General features: G+C 39.1%; 1 protein-coding gene across 5 annotated transcripts in view; it reads left to right on the plus strand.

The window, feature by feature from the left end:
* The window catches only part of LOC131050449 (uncharacterized), a 256,321-nt gene that overhangs the window by 195,633 nt on the left and 43,369 nt on the right, over window positions 1–17,319 (plus strand). For all 5 annotated transcript variants that reach the window (XR_009106948.2, XM_057984628.2, XM_057984626.2 and 2 more), the window contains one exon: window positions 4,234–4,362. Coding sequence is in view for 4 of the 5 variants with exons in the window: in XM_057984628.2 (XP_057840611.2) it covers window positions 4,234–4,362 (129 nt within the window). In the remaining variant the exon portion in view is untranslated. The remainder of the gene's footprint in view (window positions 1–4,233; window positions 4,363–17,319) is intronic.

Below are 17,319 nucleotides of genomic sequence, written 5' to 3' on the forward strand. Positions count from 1 at the left end.
AAGATAGCTTGTAGACTTTGTGCTGCTTCTATTTTTAGGACTTGTGCATGAAAGGTGAAGTGCACCATATAGACAGACTTTGAGTTGATGTGTGTTGTACATTGTTATCATTTTTTGTGAAGGTTGATAGGACAGTAGAAGTGTTGAAGACTTTGTGCTTTCATTTTTGTTTTCCGGTCCCGGGGAAGTGACAGAGGTCTTGGGCTTTCATGGAAACTTTGCTTCCCTTTATGTTCCAAATATCCTACAAAAAAGTCTCATTTGTGTATTTGTTGTTATTCATTTCCAATTGCTATTGCTTTTCTGTGAAGAGAAAAGAGTATAGTTTTTTTTGAAAGAACAAGAAAGATTGTTGTCTCACCCATATTAGATTAGTTTAGTTTGTAGATAGGGGGAGCCTTCCCTAAATTAGGAGAGTATCATACTCACACACTGTGGCTGAAACCACAATTTTGCACATCCTGCAAGTGTACAAAATTTTCAACCAACAGGTTCATCCTTTTTCTTGACTAAAACAATAGAAGATGCAAAGGGGCTACAGCTTGGTTGAATGTGCCTCATCTTAAGGAGTTCATTGATGGTCTTCTCAATCTCCTCCTTGAATCTTTGTGGATGTCTATACGGGGTGGTAATGATGGGTTTGGCACCTTCTTCAAGTTCTATGGACTGTTCAAATCCTCTCCTTGGCGGGTTCTGTGTGAATATCTTCGAAAACCTTCTTATATTTCCTCAATGGCTTGAATATCCACATGGATCATAGGCAGTTTTGGGCCAGATTTGTCGAAGACTAAACATTGAGCGATCTATTCTCCTTGCCCATGTTGAATGACTCTTTCTATGCTTTTGCAAGAAACTACCTTTGGATATCCATTAGGTAGGCCCTTTAAGGTCACCTCTCATCCTTCATACTGGAAACAAATTCCAAGATTTGGGAGGTCCATGGTGAAGCGCCCCAATGAATGGATCCAAGGTCTCCCTAGTATTATATCATTTTCTAATGTGATCACAAAGTTCCCTTTGATAATATGATCTCCCACCTTGATCTCTAATCGTTGAATGACCTTGGTGCAATGATTGATGGTTCCATTGGCTAAAGCCACCTTGAATCCTTCAAATTCTTCAGCTTTTAGTTTCCTTCTCGCTACCAAATTTTTGCTAATGAAATTGTAGGAAGCCCCACTATCTACCAAGGAAATCACTTTTTGTCCTTTGAGGACCCCTTTAAGTTTTAGTGGTCTATCTTCATATTTGCTTGAAATTACAGCTAAGGTTCCATGTTCTTCCTCTTATAACGTTGGCCTTTTGTATGGGCTTCCTTCCCTTCTTTCATCCTTAGATTCTTTCATTTGATGTAACCGACCTCTCTTATATTGATGATCAGGTCTCCATGGTTCTTTGCATCTAAAACATAGGTTCTTCGTTCTCAATTCCTCCCTTTGTCCTAGGCCTTCCTTGGTTTGGCATCTATGTCTAGGTCTCCATGTCTCTTTGCAAAAGTGGCATTGTGCTCCCTTCTCTTTATGGGGTTCATCTCTACGACCATTTCTGGGATATGTCTTGGAAGTCATGTATCTTGGTTTTTCTTTGGAATAATTAGTTTTGACTTTGATGGCCCTTTGTTTTGCATCACTTAAATTCTGAGGTTCCAAGGGATTTACTATCTTCTTGATTGATTCTTTGAGTCCTTCTATGAATAGATAGGTAAGCCTTCCTTGAGAGAGGTTGGGGACCATAACTGCTAAGTTCTGAAATTCATTTGCATATTCTTCTACCGTCCCTTGTTGTGTGAGTAGAGTTAGTTCCTTGAAGTACCACTCCGAATGTCTTTGATCAAACCTTATGATGAGCCTTTGGGTGAATTCACTATATGTGGTGATGCTTTGGTGATCTTGAGTGACAAGGCCATGTTGCCACCAATTCTTACTTACAACACGACCAATGAGAATGGAAAATTCATACAGCTTAAATTTTCATATTTTTCTTGTATATAATATTCACAATACCCCACTCATACTGTGTTTATGACAGATACGGACATTTATAGTTCTCAGTCATTAAACATTGCAGAAATTAAACAGGGAAGAGGATTTTTGGTTGCAGTGCACCTGAAGGTAGTGGTATGACTGTGTTCGCTGTTTCAGGTGATCCTCACGTACCATCAGCACGCCATAGATAATCCTAAGCATATGCAAAGCCCCCCCCTTGAAGTACCCGATATTATCTACTATCAATTACTGTGCTTGTGAACACCATTGCAGAATTTCATAGTTACCGGAATGCGAGTCCTTCAGTTGCGATGTCTTCTCTCTTTTCCAACTCCCACGTAGTTTCAAACTATGCTACCTCTCGATGGGTTCTCCTGTAACTTGAGCGTCGTCTATTGCAGGCCCCGACTCAATCTACAGCCCGTTTGGAGTGCCCAGAGGGTGCGATGCTGTGCGGAACTTCTTGCACGGCGAATAGTATAACTCCGCAGTTCCCTCGCGAAAGCTTTTGTGACCACTTAGACTCTATGCATTTGCTCCTCTGTCATCTTTGCATACCCCGATACTTCTACGAACTATACGCTGCAGTTGTTGTTGTCAATGCTGCGTATTGGCTCCTCCCATCCACTGCGTATACCCCGACCAAGAACACACACTGCGGCTGTTATGCTGGCACTTCTCCAACCCCGAAACCAGTAGGCCAGCCAATGGCTGACGAAAGGCTCACAAGCTATTCGATGGGCAATCACCCCTACTCCCGTTGTTTCCTTCTTCACGAGGCATATCTCGACAACTCCTGCTATGCCCCTTTATTCTTTTACAAAGTAGTTTTATGAACTACTTTTATTCAAATGCGATAACAAAATAATTAACAATATTAATTATTTATATGAATTCCAGATAGAATAATATAAAAATAATTAATATTATGCCAACTTATTTTCAACGTTTATTTTATTAATTTGGGGAACATTACAGATGCTGAGGGTAGAAAACTACTGAATCGCGATTTGGATGAACTAATGTTCATTGTGTGAAGTGCGATGTATACAAATTGGTAATTAGAGTAGGCATCATTTGTATATAATGAACCAGTTGCTATGAAAAGATGCGATTTGCTTGTGGAGAAGCATTATTAAGAAGGGATATATCTCTTAGAATGCCACCCTTTCCAGGATGCCTAATACTTAAGGGAGTTGGAACTCAGTCAATGAAGTGTCAAATATATTTATCTTGTTTCTTTACTCCAGTTCGGAAAAGCTTGAGGAGAACCGAACAGTGTAGATCAGAACTGTTATTAGGGGACAGGCAGTAAATATCCTGGATTTTGGTGGTATGCACGATGATGTGCTTAGTATGAATGCCTAATATATGGAGCCGATAATGTCTTTATGCAAAATTTTAATAATAATACAAGGGTTATAAATATAGATATTGATATAATAATAGATATTAATATAATATCTTGTAGAAACTGCTCTGCAGTAATACATAATAATTCATGTATCTAGTATTTAATAAATATGTAAATGATTTATAAATGAATCAGAATAAGATTAATTATCTAGTATGGTAAATTAGCAAGTACTTGATAGACTAAAGAAAGATAGAATATCACAGATTTGATTCATGTTAAGATAGACTTGGCTTGGCTCTTAATCAAGTTAGTTTAAGTCATAAGTACTTTGGAATAGATTATAGGTTAAAATAGACCAAATCCTAGTAGGGGACATTACAGCCTAGTTTTTATCATCATATTGGGCTTAAAATAATTGACAATTAGAAGAATTTAGTTAATTTTTTTTACTAACTTGAAGATATGTCTTCTCTACCTGTATGTTGTCAAATTCGTACTGCATTGGTATTTTTTAAATAACTGTGAGTGAAACTCATTATTGTTGGCAACTTTATCCCATCAAGGCACAGGTTCTGAGCATGTATATTGGTAAGAAATTTAGTTAGAGACATGAGTTTCAACAGTCCATAACACTGTACAAGAATGCTTTTGATTGTAACTGGGTACAAGTTTTTTGTATCAATGTTTTGAATCACACTTAGTGATCCATTATCAGGAAGAAGAGATGTTGAGGAAAAAAGAGAATAAATTTAGTTGATTATGCTAATTGATTTTCTTATGTTCACAGATTTATCCATTCTTGTTTTGGTTATTTAATTTTTAATTCAAAAATTCTTTCAAATTGTGAAGATTATTATGTTCTCTTTTTTTAAATTCATCTTTTTTTTTCAGGCTGTACAAGAACTTTTATCTGCCAAGGATCGGCTAAGTCTAGAATTAAACAGACAGGATAGAGGAAATGTACAAGTTGATGAAAGTTCCAATCAGTCAAATAATTTGGATCAAGTCGATCCTGTTCAAGTAAGTTTTTAAGGAAGCTTCCCTCAATTCTTGTAATCAGTTAATAACATCAGAAAATATGTGAGGGTTATAGACTTTGCATTCTCCCATTCACATACTGATATTATTTTGTAAAATTCCATACTAGATCTGACTGCTAATAGATGTATTTGCCCAGTTTGTACAGAAATATAGCTCTAAACTTAATCGGTTGATAAGTATATTTAATGATATAGCCATGCAATTCCAAATTGATTCCCAAATTTATTGAACTTCATAGCATTTGTTAACAGATTTAATATAATATTAACGAGAGTGTTTCATGAAGAACCTGCTGTTTTCGTTGAAGCTTGTCTGTGTTCATTCACTTGGCTGCTGACTTCTCGTAGACTGCGGGTACCGAGCATACTGAATGAGAAATGCGACAATCATCAATGGACGTCCCGTAGTGTAAGTACGTGCCAAAGGAGATATACGATATCCTTCCTACGCAGATGCCCGCATTTGCTTTGTAAAATTCCGGTGCCGAGAACTCTCCTCCGTCGCGTCACCAGGTTCTACCTTCGTTTACACTGTGTGATATCCTCACGAACTGTGTGGTGTCTAGCAAATATCTCTCAGCTTCTCCTTTGCAAAGATCTCCCACTGCCTTGCAAACGCACTGGTTTCTCTGTTCCATACCACCATCTCCGCATTACCGTGTCTGCCGCAAATATTACTTTGCTTCCCGATATCGGGTTAGGAGTCACGTTGAAGATACAATCTCCGTTAGAGTGCAGAATGACTTGTCAACTCTGTCTCACGCATTGGCTGTTACTTGCGAACACCCGAGAACACGGTGAAAGTCACGTACTCCCGTTTAGAGGGCGGGTTGGATTTACAGCACCAACTCACGCGATAGTTGCTATTTCTGAGTCTGCATGTTGCAATACCTCCTGAACTTGCACTCCAGGATATGCTTGTCTGAAGTATCTTCAAAAGTCTATCACCAATAGGCCAGTTAATTACTGACGAAAGGTTGACATCTACCGGTGAGCGATAACTCGCACACATAGGAATTGGAATCCTTTCTCTTTCTTAGGAAATTGTGTTATCTAATCTGATTCCCTTCTTGGATGCTACCATCCTTTTATTTTCAACAATTGGTTAGGAATCCCGTACTAGTTAGGACTAGTTACGGTGTTAAAAAAAAAATTAAATACATTCTTAAATATTAATTTATTTATATAAGTGAAGGTATAATTTATATAAAATAATTAATACATTTTCATACTTTCCCTTTAATGTTTATTAGGGGACATGACATATTTACATGTTACAGTGTCTTTATCAATATATTTGATTTGTAACTAATAGCATTCAATTAAATTTGTTGAAATTTGTTGTAACCATAGTATTCAGTCAAATTCTGATCACTACGAATAAAGAGTTAAATTTAATTCAAATGGATCCCAGCAAAGATCTAGATTGAGTCTTGAAACTAAAATTTCAATCTTGACAAATTTTCTATTCCAAATATGCTATTATGCATGGCATGTGAGCGATAATGAAGAAGAGCTGATGAGTGCCATATGTTAAACTCTTCGTATAACTGCATGCCACATATATTTATATAGGGATATTTACTCATGATAAGGCTGTTATAACAAAGCTTGAATTCTGGTATCTCTTGGCAACTACTAAACCTCTTAGAGGCTGCTGATGCTATCACCAATCTCCTCTGTAACCATTAATTATGCTCATTTTTTGAGGATTTTAAGGCTTGTAATACCTTGGTCAGTCTTGAGATCTCACTGAGGCTTAGGTTTATGTTCATTCACTTGTTCAACCTCAAAGGATGTGCATTTTCCTCCCAATAACTTCACTGTCTTTTATGAACCCCTTCTCAAAAGTTGTACTTCTATACTTGGGGGTTATTGTAGATTGTGAGGGCTAAAAAGATCTCTTGAGCACTTTGTTTTATATTCCTCAAATTTAATGCCTTTACTCAAGTTTTCTCCATAAGCATGAGATTGATGACCGACCTTGCCCTTTCTTCAAATTTCTCAAGATAGTAAAATCTTCCTCTAGACCGAATTTCTTGCAAAATCTTTCTTTAAACAAAATTTCTCATTCTACTTGTCTCACCAAGAGAACAATCTAATCATTATCTTTCTCTATATTGTTTAATTTGATTTTCTCTTTCTATTGAAGAGCACACACTTATACTGAGAGGGGGGTGAATTAGTATAAGACAATTTTTCATTTATTAAAACTTAAGAACCATAATAACAGAAACAATGACAATAACAATAGATACACAACATCCACACAAGAGAGAACACAGAGTTACATGGTGATCCTTTTAATAGAAAACCATGGAGGAGGACTACTTTGTCAAAATATAGCTAGGACGTATCCCTTGATTGGGCCGACCTAGCTTGGTAAATGTTTAATGGGCTTACTTATGTGATTATATTATGTAGCTTGTGAATGTTAAAGGGCAGGCCCTATTTGGGTGCTCAAGTTGTGTAACTTGTAATTGGGTCTGGCCCTAAATGGGCATTGTAACTTGTGATTCATGCTAGGCCCTAAATGGGTGATATAATGTAACTTGTTGATGTGATAGGGCTGACCCTATAATATGTAACTTGTAATTATTATGGGTCAGACCCTATTTTGGGCGCCAACTTTAGATGCCTTATAAAATTACTGTAAAGGCTGACCTAAGTCAAATAAGATGTAAAAGCTCATATATATTCAAGGCAATGCAAGCATCAATATAATACATTCACACTTAGCGAATCACTTCTGCAAGGTTAGCGAACTTCTATTGTATGTGATCTACATTTTCCTTCATTGATCAGCATCCGTGATCAGCAAATCTGGAGCTGCACTCTAGGGCAGTGAATGCTTATCTGAAGCAGTGAATACAATGCGAAAATCATCAAGGCAGCGAACTAAGGCAGATTCATCCCTCTGCCTTATGTGAACTGTCTACAGCAGCGAACTTCATCGAATTGTGCTTATCAGTCAGTGATTTGTCTACTTGGCTGGGCGAAGATCTTTTGGGCTGCCGAATTTGCCTTGGGTCTGCGGGAGCGTGTCAAGGCTGCCCAAAGGCTGTCTAAGTTTGACAGCGATCTGCACATCACCCTGACTTCGAGATTAAGATAAGTTTTGCTATAATTGATTTATGCCCTAGAAGGGTAAATTTGTAATCTGCTTAATCAAATCAGATCTGAGATTATTGTTGCTGGGTTTTTCCTCCAAGAGGGAGGTTTTCCCAGGGTATCACTGTGTTATGTGTGCATTTGTGTTTTCTTGTTCTTTACTGTCAATCTGATTGCTAAGTTTAACATAAAACTAACATGCTTGTGTAGAGCACATTTCTGTTATTGAGAGAGGGGGTTGGGCGGGGGTGGGGCGAGGGTGAATCAGTAGAAGATATAAATTTTGAATCCTTAATCAATTAAAACTTTGATAATGATAAATATAAAATCTAAAATGAAAAGAGAGCAAATCACACAAAGAAAATTCAACACCTGATGTACGTGGAAAACCCAAGATGGGAAAAACCACAGTGAGAAATGCTGATAGGATTTACTATCCTAATCCAGCCTCATGGATAAACTTGTGTACAATGCTTTAAGGGCACCAACCCTAAGGAATCACCAAATTCCTTGCTTGAGAGCACCAACTCCAACTGGAGCATCACCTTCTCAAACTGAGCACCAACTCAGCATTCTTCAGGCACCAACCTTTTAGATATTACAAAACCTTTTGTCTTTTTGGCCCTCTCTAATTTGCAGATGTGATACAAAACATCTCTCAAAAAATGTTATAGGAGTCAGAATAGACTCACTTTCAGACTTTACAAAACACTCTCAGATTTTACAAAACTATTCATTATCATTCTCATGTTTACAAACTCAGATGTCTGTATATGACCAGATACAAACACTCCTTTACATCTGCAGTTTTACAGTTTGTCTCTGCATTTGACAACTTATCAAATGATCTTCCCACTCTCAAGAATTCTCAATCTTTATTGATCTCCTTGCATCCTTAAATAGTTTCCCTAATCTCATCAGTTCGCAAGACAGTTGATAACTTTGTAAAAACAGTTTACAGTTAGTTTTGCAGTTACAACTGTACAGATGGTCCTCAGTTACAACTGAAACAATTACTTCTTACAACTCCTTTCTTATATCAAAACTTATTCAACTTGCTTTGGATTGCTGAAAAGGATATCTAAAGTGACGATAACTAGAAGGAAGTTTACAGTTAATAAATGCATCAGCTTTTGAAAGATTTGACATTCACTATGAAGGTGTGAACTCCACAGAGACAAAGTTCTTGTTTTCTAAACATGTTAAGTCCATTTCAAAGAAAATAATGGTAATTTCTGATCATCACAATGTCTGTTAACATTCTGAAAATAAGAATACATCGTAATGCATATCAATTTACTGTTATTCATTATATTAACACATAGTATGGATGTCTGCAGATCTAACACACTGTCGTTGCCTTGCTGTCTGAAGATTGTGATGCCATTGGAGAAACACAGATTTGTGTATTCATGTGTTTATCAAACTAGGCTTTCAGAGTTTCTGTAAAGTTTATTGTTTTTCTGCAACTATCTATCTCTTTGTTTGACATCAATGACAAATCTATCCAATAACTTGGATTTATTGCCCAAATCCAGCCTCACAAAATTATAAAAAGGTCTTACAACATTTGCAGGCACCAACCCACTAGAGACACCAATCCCCACTTACAAATTTTACAGGCACCAACCTATTGGAGATACCAATCCCCACAACTAAGCACTAACATAGCAAAATACACCAATCTCTTTGTTTAGGAGGCACCAACCTCATTTGCTTTATGAAAATTACTTCTTCAATGGATGATGGACCTTTTAGCTCTACATCAACAGTCTACTCCTTGGAATGATATCCATTTTTACTTCATATTCTACACTTCAATCTTCTTCACAAACATTTACTTGTATCAGAAATAAAGTTTTTTGCTGTTCTCCTCTGATTTGATGGAATATTTTCACACTTCACTACACATACACATCCTTATTCACTTCTGCTCTTCTATACATTCAATCTGCTCTGCTTTGTGTTTGAATGCTAAAGCATACACTTGTAGAGACACGCACACACTATTCATTATTTCTAACTTGCGAAAATACTTCTCCTTTATATACCCACTTTTGGCACCAAAATTTAATACAATAAACATATAGGTTGGCCACCCTTTTCAAGAATGTAACTAAGGGGACATTACATATAGTCACTAAGGCAGGAAAATGAATAGTAATTTATTAATTTTGGAAAAATTATATAAAAAGAGGAATGGGAAAGGAAAAGGCATTCTTTGGCATTTTCATTCCAGAAGTTTAGCTGGGAGAGTGGAAAACTGTTCATCTTTGCCCGTAGGATGAAAACTCTATGGCAAAACTGGTTTCAAGGACAAAAACCCTCGTAGCCAATTTACAAGTGGATCCATACAAGATTCACAAATGCGCTTAATTTGGCGATTACAAAGGATTTATCTAAAAGTTATGCATAGCAAATAAATATTCAATATTGAAGAGTTTGGTCAACATCTTATTTCTACCAGCTGCACCTTTCCTTGTTTTGAAGACTGCCATACCTTATAAAAGAAAGGTGCGGGGAATTTAATTAAGGAATACTGCTGGCTTGAAGAATAAATCAGTGGGCCCAGTCTAGCCACACTCCATGTGGTGACAAAGTAACACAAAAGGAAGAATTGTAGCACATAAGAAACAACAGAGTTCGGTTCATTTTGAACTCCTTGTGATTTGTCGACCAAGCCACCCTACATTAGGATTGATGTGGGAGCTTAGGAGACCTGTTGTTGATGTTGGAAAGAGGTCGTGGTACCCTCTAACAGCCAGCCACACTTTAATTTCCTGGGATATGCCTGATTTTTGCCCAAAGTAACAATTCCTCAACAAAATTTGTTTACAAATAGTATTCTGTAATTAAAACATATGATAGTTATTGAAACTTAAAGTAAATAAGCAATTAAATTAAATAACATTTCATGTGTAGATCTAATTTATAGTTTTATTTCCAATAACCAACCATAGTAGGGATTGAAGAGGAGAGCATGATAGGGTGCCCTGGAACATTCACTGTAATTAAGACCAAGAGCGTGATACAATACCGTTGGCCCACAAGTCGCAGGAACATGCCCATCAAAGATGGGGTGGTCTACTTAGAAGGGGAACCTGTATTTGCTCTACCTACTTGTGACTTCTTATTAACCCATATATGATTGCTTGCATTCTTTAGTTCAGATCTACAACCAACCATTGTAGAGATTGGAGAAGAAAGAACAATAGAGTGCCCTGGAACCATAGTTCCAGGACTTCCCAGAACTCTCTGGACTCTATGAGTCCTGAGCTAAGTGACCGACCCTAACCGAGTATCAAGGATTTGGGACTCTCCAGGAACTCTCTCTAGGCAAGACTTACTAGAAACTAGTTTTTTGCTGAGTCTTGCCGAGTCCTGCCGTGTTTTTTGACGAGTCTCGATTTGGGTCGGCAAGCCGAATCTGCGCCGAGTCTGAGTCTCGTTTCTATGCCTAGAACATTCACTGCAACTAAGCCCAAGGGCATGATACAACACCCCTTGGCCCAAAAGTGGTAGGAACGCGTCCATCCAACATGGGGTGGTGTACTTAGAAGGGGAACCCATCTCTGCCCTCCGTACTTGTATTTCCTTACTAACCTCTACATGATTGTTTGTAGGAGAATAAGTAAATTTAATAAATAAATAAAGAATCTAGATTGGTTAGCATTTCATGTCACTAATTATACCAAATACATAAGATTTTATAAGTTAGACAACTTCTTCATCATGCATACCACAATACTTGCTATAACACAAGATGGCTGTATTCTGAAATGCAGATTGCTTGTATCCAAATACTGATCTAATCCATTTCTTTGATATTTATTTCTAATTCCCGTTTCTTCCTCTTCAGTTCTCTCCTATTCCTTTTGTACTTTCATATTTATTAAGGAGACACATCTCTCGAGAAAGAGATGTTTACTCCCTACTGGGTGTGTCTTTAGTAACTAGGAATAAATAGAATGAAGTATACACATAATAGGAATATAAATTACATAGCATATAAAACACAAAAACATGTGACAAAAAGATCAACTTTTACTTTCAACATGTAATAACCCTTTTCCTCCCGAGAGTCAGTTGGCAGTTGCTGATGGTTGGCAACCTTAACCAACTGTCGAGTAATATCTATCTATATATTGTATCCAGGGAAGGAATGATGTACAATTATTATTACATGTTGGAAATAAAAGCCGATCTTTCTGCCACATGTTTCTGTGTTTTATATGCTATGTAATTTATAATCCTGTTTCATTCTTTTTATTCCTAGTTACTAAAGACATACCTAGTAGGGAGTAAACATTTTGGGGACGTTGCCGATATGAATTCGGAGATCAACATGGCCGCAGATGCTGTATGCGTGTAATGTTCCCTGATCGTATTGGCGAGGGAGGCAAGGTTGTACGATGGTGTCTGGAGCAGGACTGTACGGTGGTCTGAGGCAAGGCCATACGGGTGTCGAGAAGAGGCCGTACAGTGGTGTGAGACTAGGCTGTATAGTTGTGTGGGAAGCAAGCCGTATGGTAGTGAGGAGAGAGTGTGACTGTACAGTGAAGGGGGTGTACGGTGGACTTCAACCTGTGTGCGTGAAGGGGTTGCTCTTTCGCCAGCGTATCAAGTAATGAATTCTGAATATTAGGAATCCTTTATGCATGTAAATCAGATTAATAGATATGCAATTGAAGAAAGTAAACAATGATGAGATTCAAAATTTTCCAGATCCGGAACAGGTACACATAACAAGATAGGGTGAGGGGTGAATCTCACCGAAACTGCAAATACCAAATAGGGAGGGTCTTTCACCTCCGAAATGGTGGATACCAGAACTCCAATAGGAATTCGCACAATAGAGAAAAATAAAAAAATTCGCATACCAACACAAATGACAGACTCGGCCATAAATATGGGCTCCAGGAAGTTTCTCGAAGGGTTACAAATGCGCCGACACAGCAAACATAACTTAACTAATAAAATAAAAAGAGGGCCCAAAAGATTTTGTTATTAAATTTAGGGCCATACAATAATTAATCTTATTTAATTATATCGGGGAAATTACAATACACGTAATGGGTCGACCGTTTGGACAGTAGTGATTAACAGTGACATAGAAGTAGAAGAGGAACCACAAGAAGATCGACTGATGCAGGATTTGGTATATTTATGGGAGGTCTCAGTCAATCAGTACGTGTAGAGGGAAGCTCAGGAGAGAGTGGTTCCTGAAGGCATGGTACATGATGACTTGAGAGTCAATGACTTTGTATTCGATTTGCTTAGAAGCTTCCAAGGTTGCTTGTTCGTAATTTCATTGAATTGCAAGACCAGTAGGAGGAAAGAGAAAGGGAGCAATGTCATCAACAAATATTGCAGCGGTATGAAGAATGCAATCGTAGGGAGGAAGAAGAAAGGGATACAAACAGACGTCATACCCCTTACAATTAATGCCCTTACGTTCTAATAAGGTGTAATGTCCCCTTCTCCTTAGTCCTCAGATATTCACGGGATTGGCCTATCACCTGACGGTCGTAGGCCAAGAGGAGTGATTAGGGGTTGATTTGCAGTGATTCACGGCTTCACATTTCATGTATACTTGATCCTATGGCTAAATAAGGAGATTACATGTATTGTGAGGCGTGTGCTCTTTAATTATAATATAATAATATTTTAAAAAGTGCAATTAAATTAATGTCTAATAAAATAATAATAAAGTGTACCTACAAGATAAGAAGAGAATCTTCTAGAAGGAATCACATGATTGGATATGAAAAGAATGAATAGAGAAAGGTGATTCATTGTTGGGCATCAGTTGTTGTGAATATCTCTTCTCGCGTAGACTTGTGGAGCCGAAGGGTTTTTTGCAGACAATCATTTGGGAACGAAAACTCCCGATGGTTAGCATTACTGAGGAGGTGAGAGATCTTCCGAGGGGTTGCTATTGTGAGAGGGAGACATATCAGTCTTCCTAAGTGTGCTTATCAAGTTTTACTGTTTACCATGGTAGATGAATTGTTGAATTTTCAGATTGGCAGTTTTAGTGCTCATTGCATATCAATTTTGGTTAGGAAGGATAATCGATCCCATTGGAGGAGCATTTGGGGGTAAATTGAGTGCTTATATCTCAGGTCTGAAGTTAAAATTGAGCTGCCAATCCCAACTCCACGATTTTGTTCACACTTCATCATTGAAGCATCAAATACTAGGTTTGAGGACAGCGATATTCTTGGAGGCCAAAGGCGATTCTTCTTGTGACAATTTAAGAAGATATTGTGGAGGAATCAGGCTTCTATCAGTCTGAATCAGAATCGTACCAGTCAGCTGCGAATCATCGATTTTTCTTATATCTCTTCAATCTGGCTTCCAAATCCATCATTAAGAACAGTGCTCTAATTGTGGAGGAAGGGCGATTTTTTGAAGGTGAATAGAGGGCTTGCAGCTATCAATCATCATTGCATCAGACTTCATTTGCAGCAGCAAGGGCGATGTGTATTGAAGGTCGAATTGGCTCATTGAAGGCTCCCTCAGTCATGATATTGCTTGCTTCTTCAAGGCGCCTTATCTCAAGTTCATTTGAAAATAAAACTTCATTGTAATTCTCAGTTTGTGTGCATAAGATTATAACTATCATTTGTCCTCAGAAGTCTGAAAATGTTCAATTAATATCAGTCAATGTGTCTGATTATATCACTGTCATTGTAATGTCTCATTGGGTCATCATATGAATGAAGAAGGAAGGAGAATTGATTGCATCACATACATGTTCTTTTCTGAGGATGTTTGACAACTGTTTGTCATAATGTCAGTTAGTTGTTTGTCCATAATTGAGAGCCTAATCTGATATGATACATTCCTAGAAAGTTGTTTATGCATTCTTGATAATTATTCAGTCAATTCTAGTCCTTGTTAGTAGTTAAATCAGTCTCAACATGTGTTCAATGGCTTCCCTATCAAACTGAAATTATGAGACAACCTATCAGCAAGACATAAACTTGGTACCAGCAGTTGGAATAGACACTTGTTCATGAATATTCCTTGTATTTTCAGACATACCAATACAGGGGATATTTTATAAGGAAAGATGACATCTAAAAAACTCTCAAGAGGCAGAGGAGGGAGCGGTATGGAGATCCCTCCAATTAAGGGAACAAAGTGAAAGAAGGTGGCGGGTGAGGGAAAGTGCTGAGGATTTGGACAGTTCGGAAAAGAGCAGAAGTCGGAGTGTCAATTGGAGACGTAGTCTGGAGAGACAAAGACAGTGTACGTGGAACAAGTTGGTAGAGGTTGCGAAGAACCTGCCACTTCTAGACGTAGTGGAGGATCTCGCCGAGCAAGCCATACATTCCACTTCTAGCGATGAGTCTAGAACTGAGCCTCGGGCTCAAAGCAATCCGTCAGTACAATTGGTACGTGACGATGAAGAACAAAACCTGCTGCAAGAGGTTGCCGAAATTTTTGAAACCAACCTGTACATAATTGCAAGTTTGTCCCTCCAAGAAGAACCAACAATAAGAGGATCCGAGTCAAAGACTCTGGGGAGGTACGAGTTCAACACCGTGAAAGGTGACCAAGGGGTAGGCTAGGCAAAGGGTGGATGTTGCGAGGGCTCGCACGTGGCCGAAGGTGCGGAGAAGGCACAGAGATGCAGCCAAGAGGACAACACTTCACTCTGGTGGTCAAATATATCCGGCACCTATCGAGCAAGAACCATGGTGAATACCCTAAAGAAGCAGAAACTTCCCAAGTTCACAGGGGACGAAAAGGAAGACCCCGCACGCCACTGCAAGACATGCATAATAGTATGGGTGGCAAATGAATAGGAGGATGAGGACCATTGGCTGCAAGCATTCCCGGCTACATTGCACGGGATTGCAATTGATTGGTTCATAGATTTGCTTGATGAGAAGAAGCGCTCCTGGAAGGAACTAAGAAAAGCATTCAAAGAGGAGTTCAAGCTCTCGAGGGATGATAATGAGATCATGGCTGAGAGTGTACGCGCATTCAATTGACGACTGAAGGAATTATTGAAGAAGATGGAGAACCAACCGGCTGATGGACTGAAGAAACGATGGTTTGTCGAGGAATTAATTCCCTCCCTCAGAAAGAAAATGAAAGTTGTCCCTCCGTCCTCATACACTGATGCCTACAATCGGGCGATGGACATTGAAAGCGAGAGCAAAACATCCAAGAGGAAGAAAAAGCCCAATGACGATGATAGTACGGAGGAGAGTAGCGACAAAAAGTCCAAAATTGTACAAGCCCTCCGTAGAGATATGATGTGGATGATGGAGTTGAAGGCTTAGTAGGAGAGTGGCAAAGAGGATAAAGAACTTTGGTGCATTGATTGCAAAGCAGAAGCAGGAGGTCATACAAAGGGGACATGCCCAAAGAAGTCTTTTTGTGACATCTATTAGGTACGGGGTCATTCCATCAAGGAATGCCCATACAATTTGAAGACATGGAGCACACAAGTGCTCTTTGCCCAAGGGGAACAAGCTACCCCACCAACCACACCACCCAAACCACCAACAAACTTTGACGTTTCACCAGAAGGATATCGCAATAATCGGCGAGGGAACAGTCGGTCCAACAAAAACACGCCGAGAAGTAAAATCCAGTACGATGCGAAGGGGCGACCCATGATCTAGTGCCACAAATGCAATGAGTGGGGCCACTTTGCTCATGAGTGTCAGAGCGGGAACAATAATGGAAGTTTGTTGTGTAAGTGGTGTAGCCTTGGGAACCATGAGGACACTGATTGCTCAAAGCAGAAAGGGGTAAATATGTTGGACATCAAGGAGCCAGACAAGGAGGCACTGGCAATCATGAGGTTACAAAGCAAAAAGGCAGTATATCCTGATCCCCGTATGGAAAAGGAAAGACTCTGAGAGGCAAAGGAAGATGTTGAACGGGCAATGACGGAAGAGCGAAGGGCCTCGCATGATGCCGCCAATACCCCACTATGGTTAGAGTCCAAGAAAACGATAATAAAATAGATGTTGCAGGCTACCGTACCAATACGGGTATCTGACCTTCTGCAGACTATGCCACAGTTGAAAATGGCCCTCACAAATGTAGTCGGTGACAACATCATCGTCTAGGAACACCACAAGCTAGTGGCAAAATCACCTGGCATGTTTGCCATGGAACCCATGCTACTCAGCGTGAGTATTGGCCGAAAGCCAGCCATAGTAGATATGGAGATTATGGGACGAAAGCTGATGAATACCACGTCAATGGGGGCTTTGGAGTAAATGTATTGCCAGAGGAGACATGGAGGGGTCTGGGCAAACCAACTCTTTGGCCACCAACATTCCACCTTGTAGGTACCGACCAACACGGTATCAAGCCCTTGGAAACACTTATGGCACAAAAAATTGTTGTTGGCACCCAACATTTCTTCCTTGATTTCATCGTCATTCCACTGGAGAAAAAGGCCTGGATGCTTTCCTTGGGAGAGGCTGGCTGATCATGGCGAAGGTAAATCATAACTGGAAGAAGAATACACTCTCAACCAAGAGTGAAGGGTGCAAATATGTGATTGACTTGAGGAACCAAGCAGTGAGTGAGGAATTGGCATCATCCGACTCCGACTCAGATGACTCATGATTTTGAATGGGGTTCAGAGGACGAAAGAGGAAAGATGGAACCCAATAGTGAGGGGGTATTGGAGTTGGAAGGTTGCTTGGAAGATGAAACTAGTTCTCTCCAAGGGCTGTTCCACTAGCAAATGGAGGACTATGAAGTCTTTCACCCAGAGTGCCATATGTTGCAAATCTATGAGATGGACACTGGTGAAGAAGGTACGGAGAGTGTGACCTTCCCTCCA

Source organism: Cryptomeria japonica, chromosome 1 (genome assembly GCF_030272615.1).
Source record: "Cryptomeria japonica chromosome 1, Sugi_1.0, whole genome shotgun sequence".
Lineage (NCBI taxonomy): Eukaryota > Viridiplantae > Streptophyta > Pinopsida > Cupressales > Cupressaceae > Cryptomeria > Cryptomeria japonica.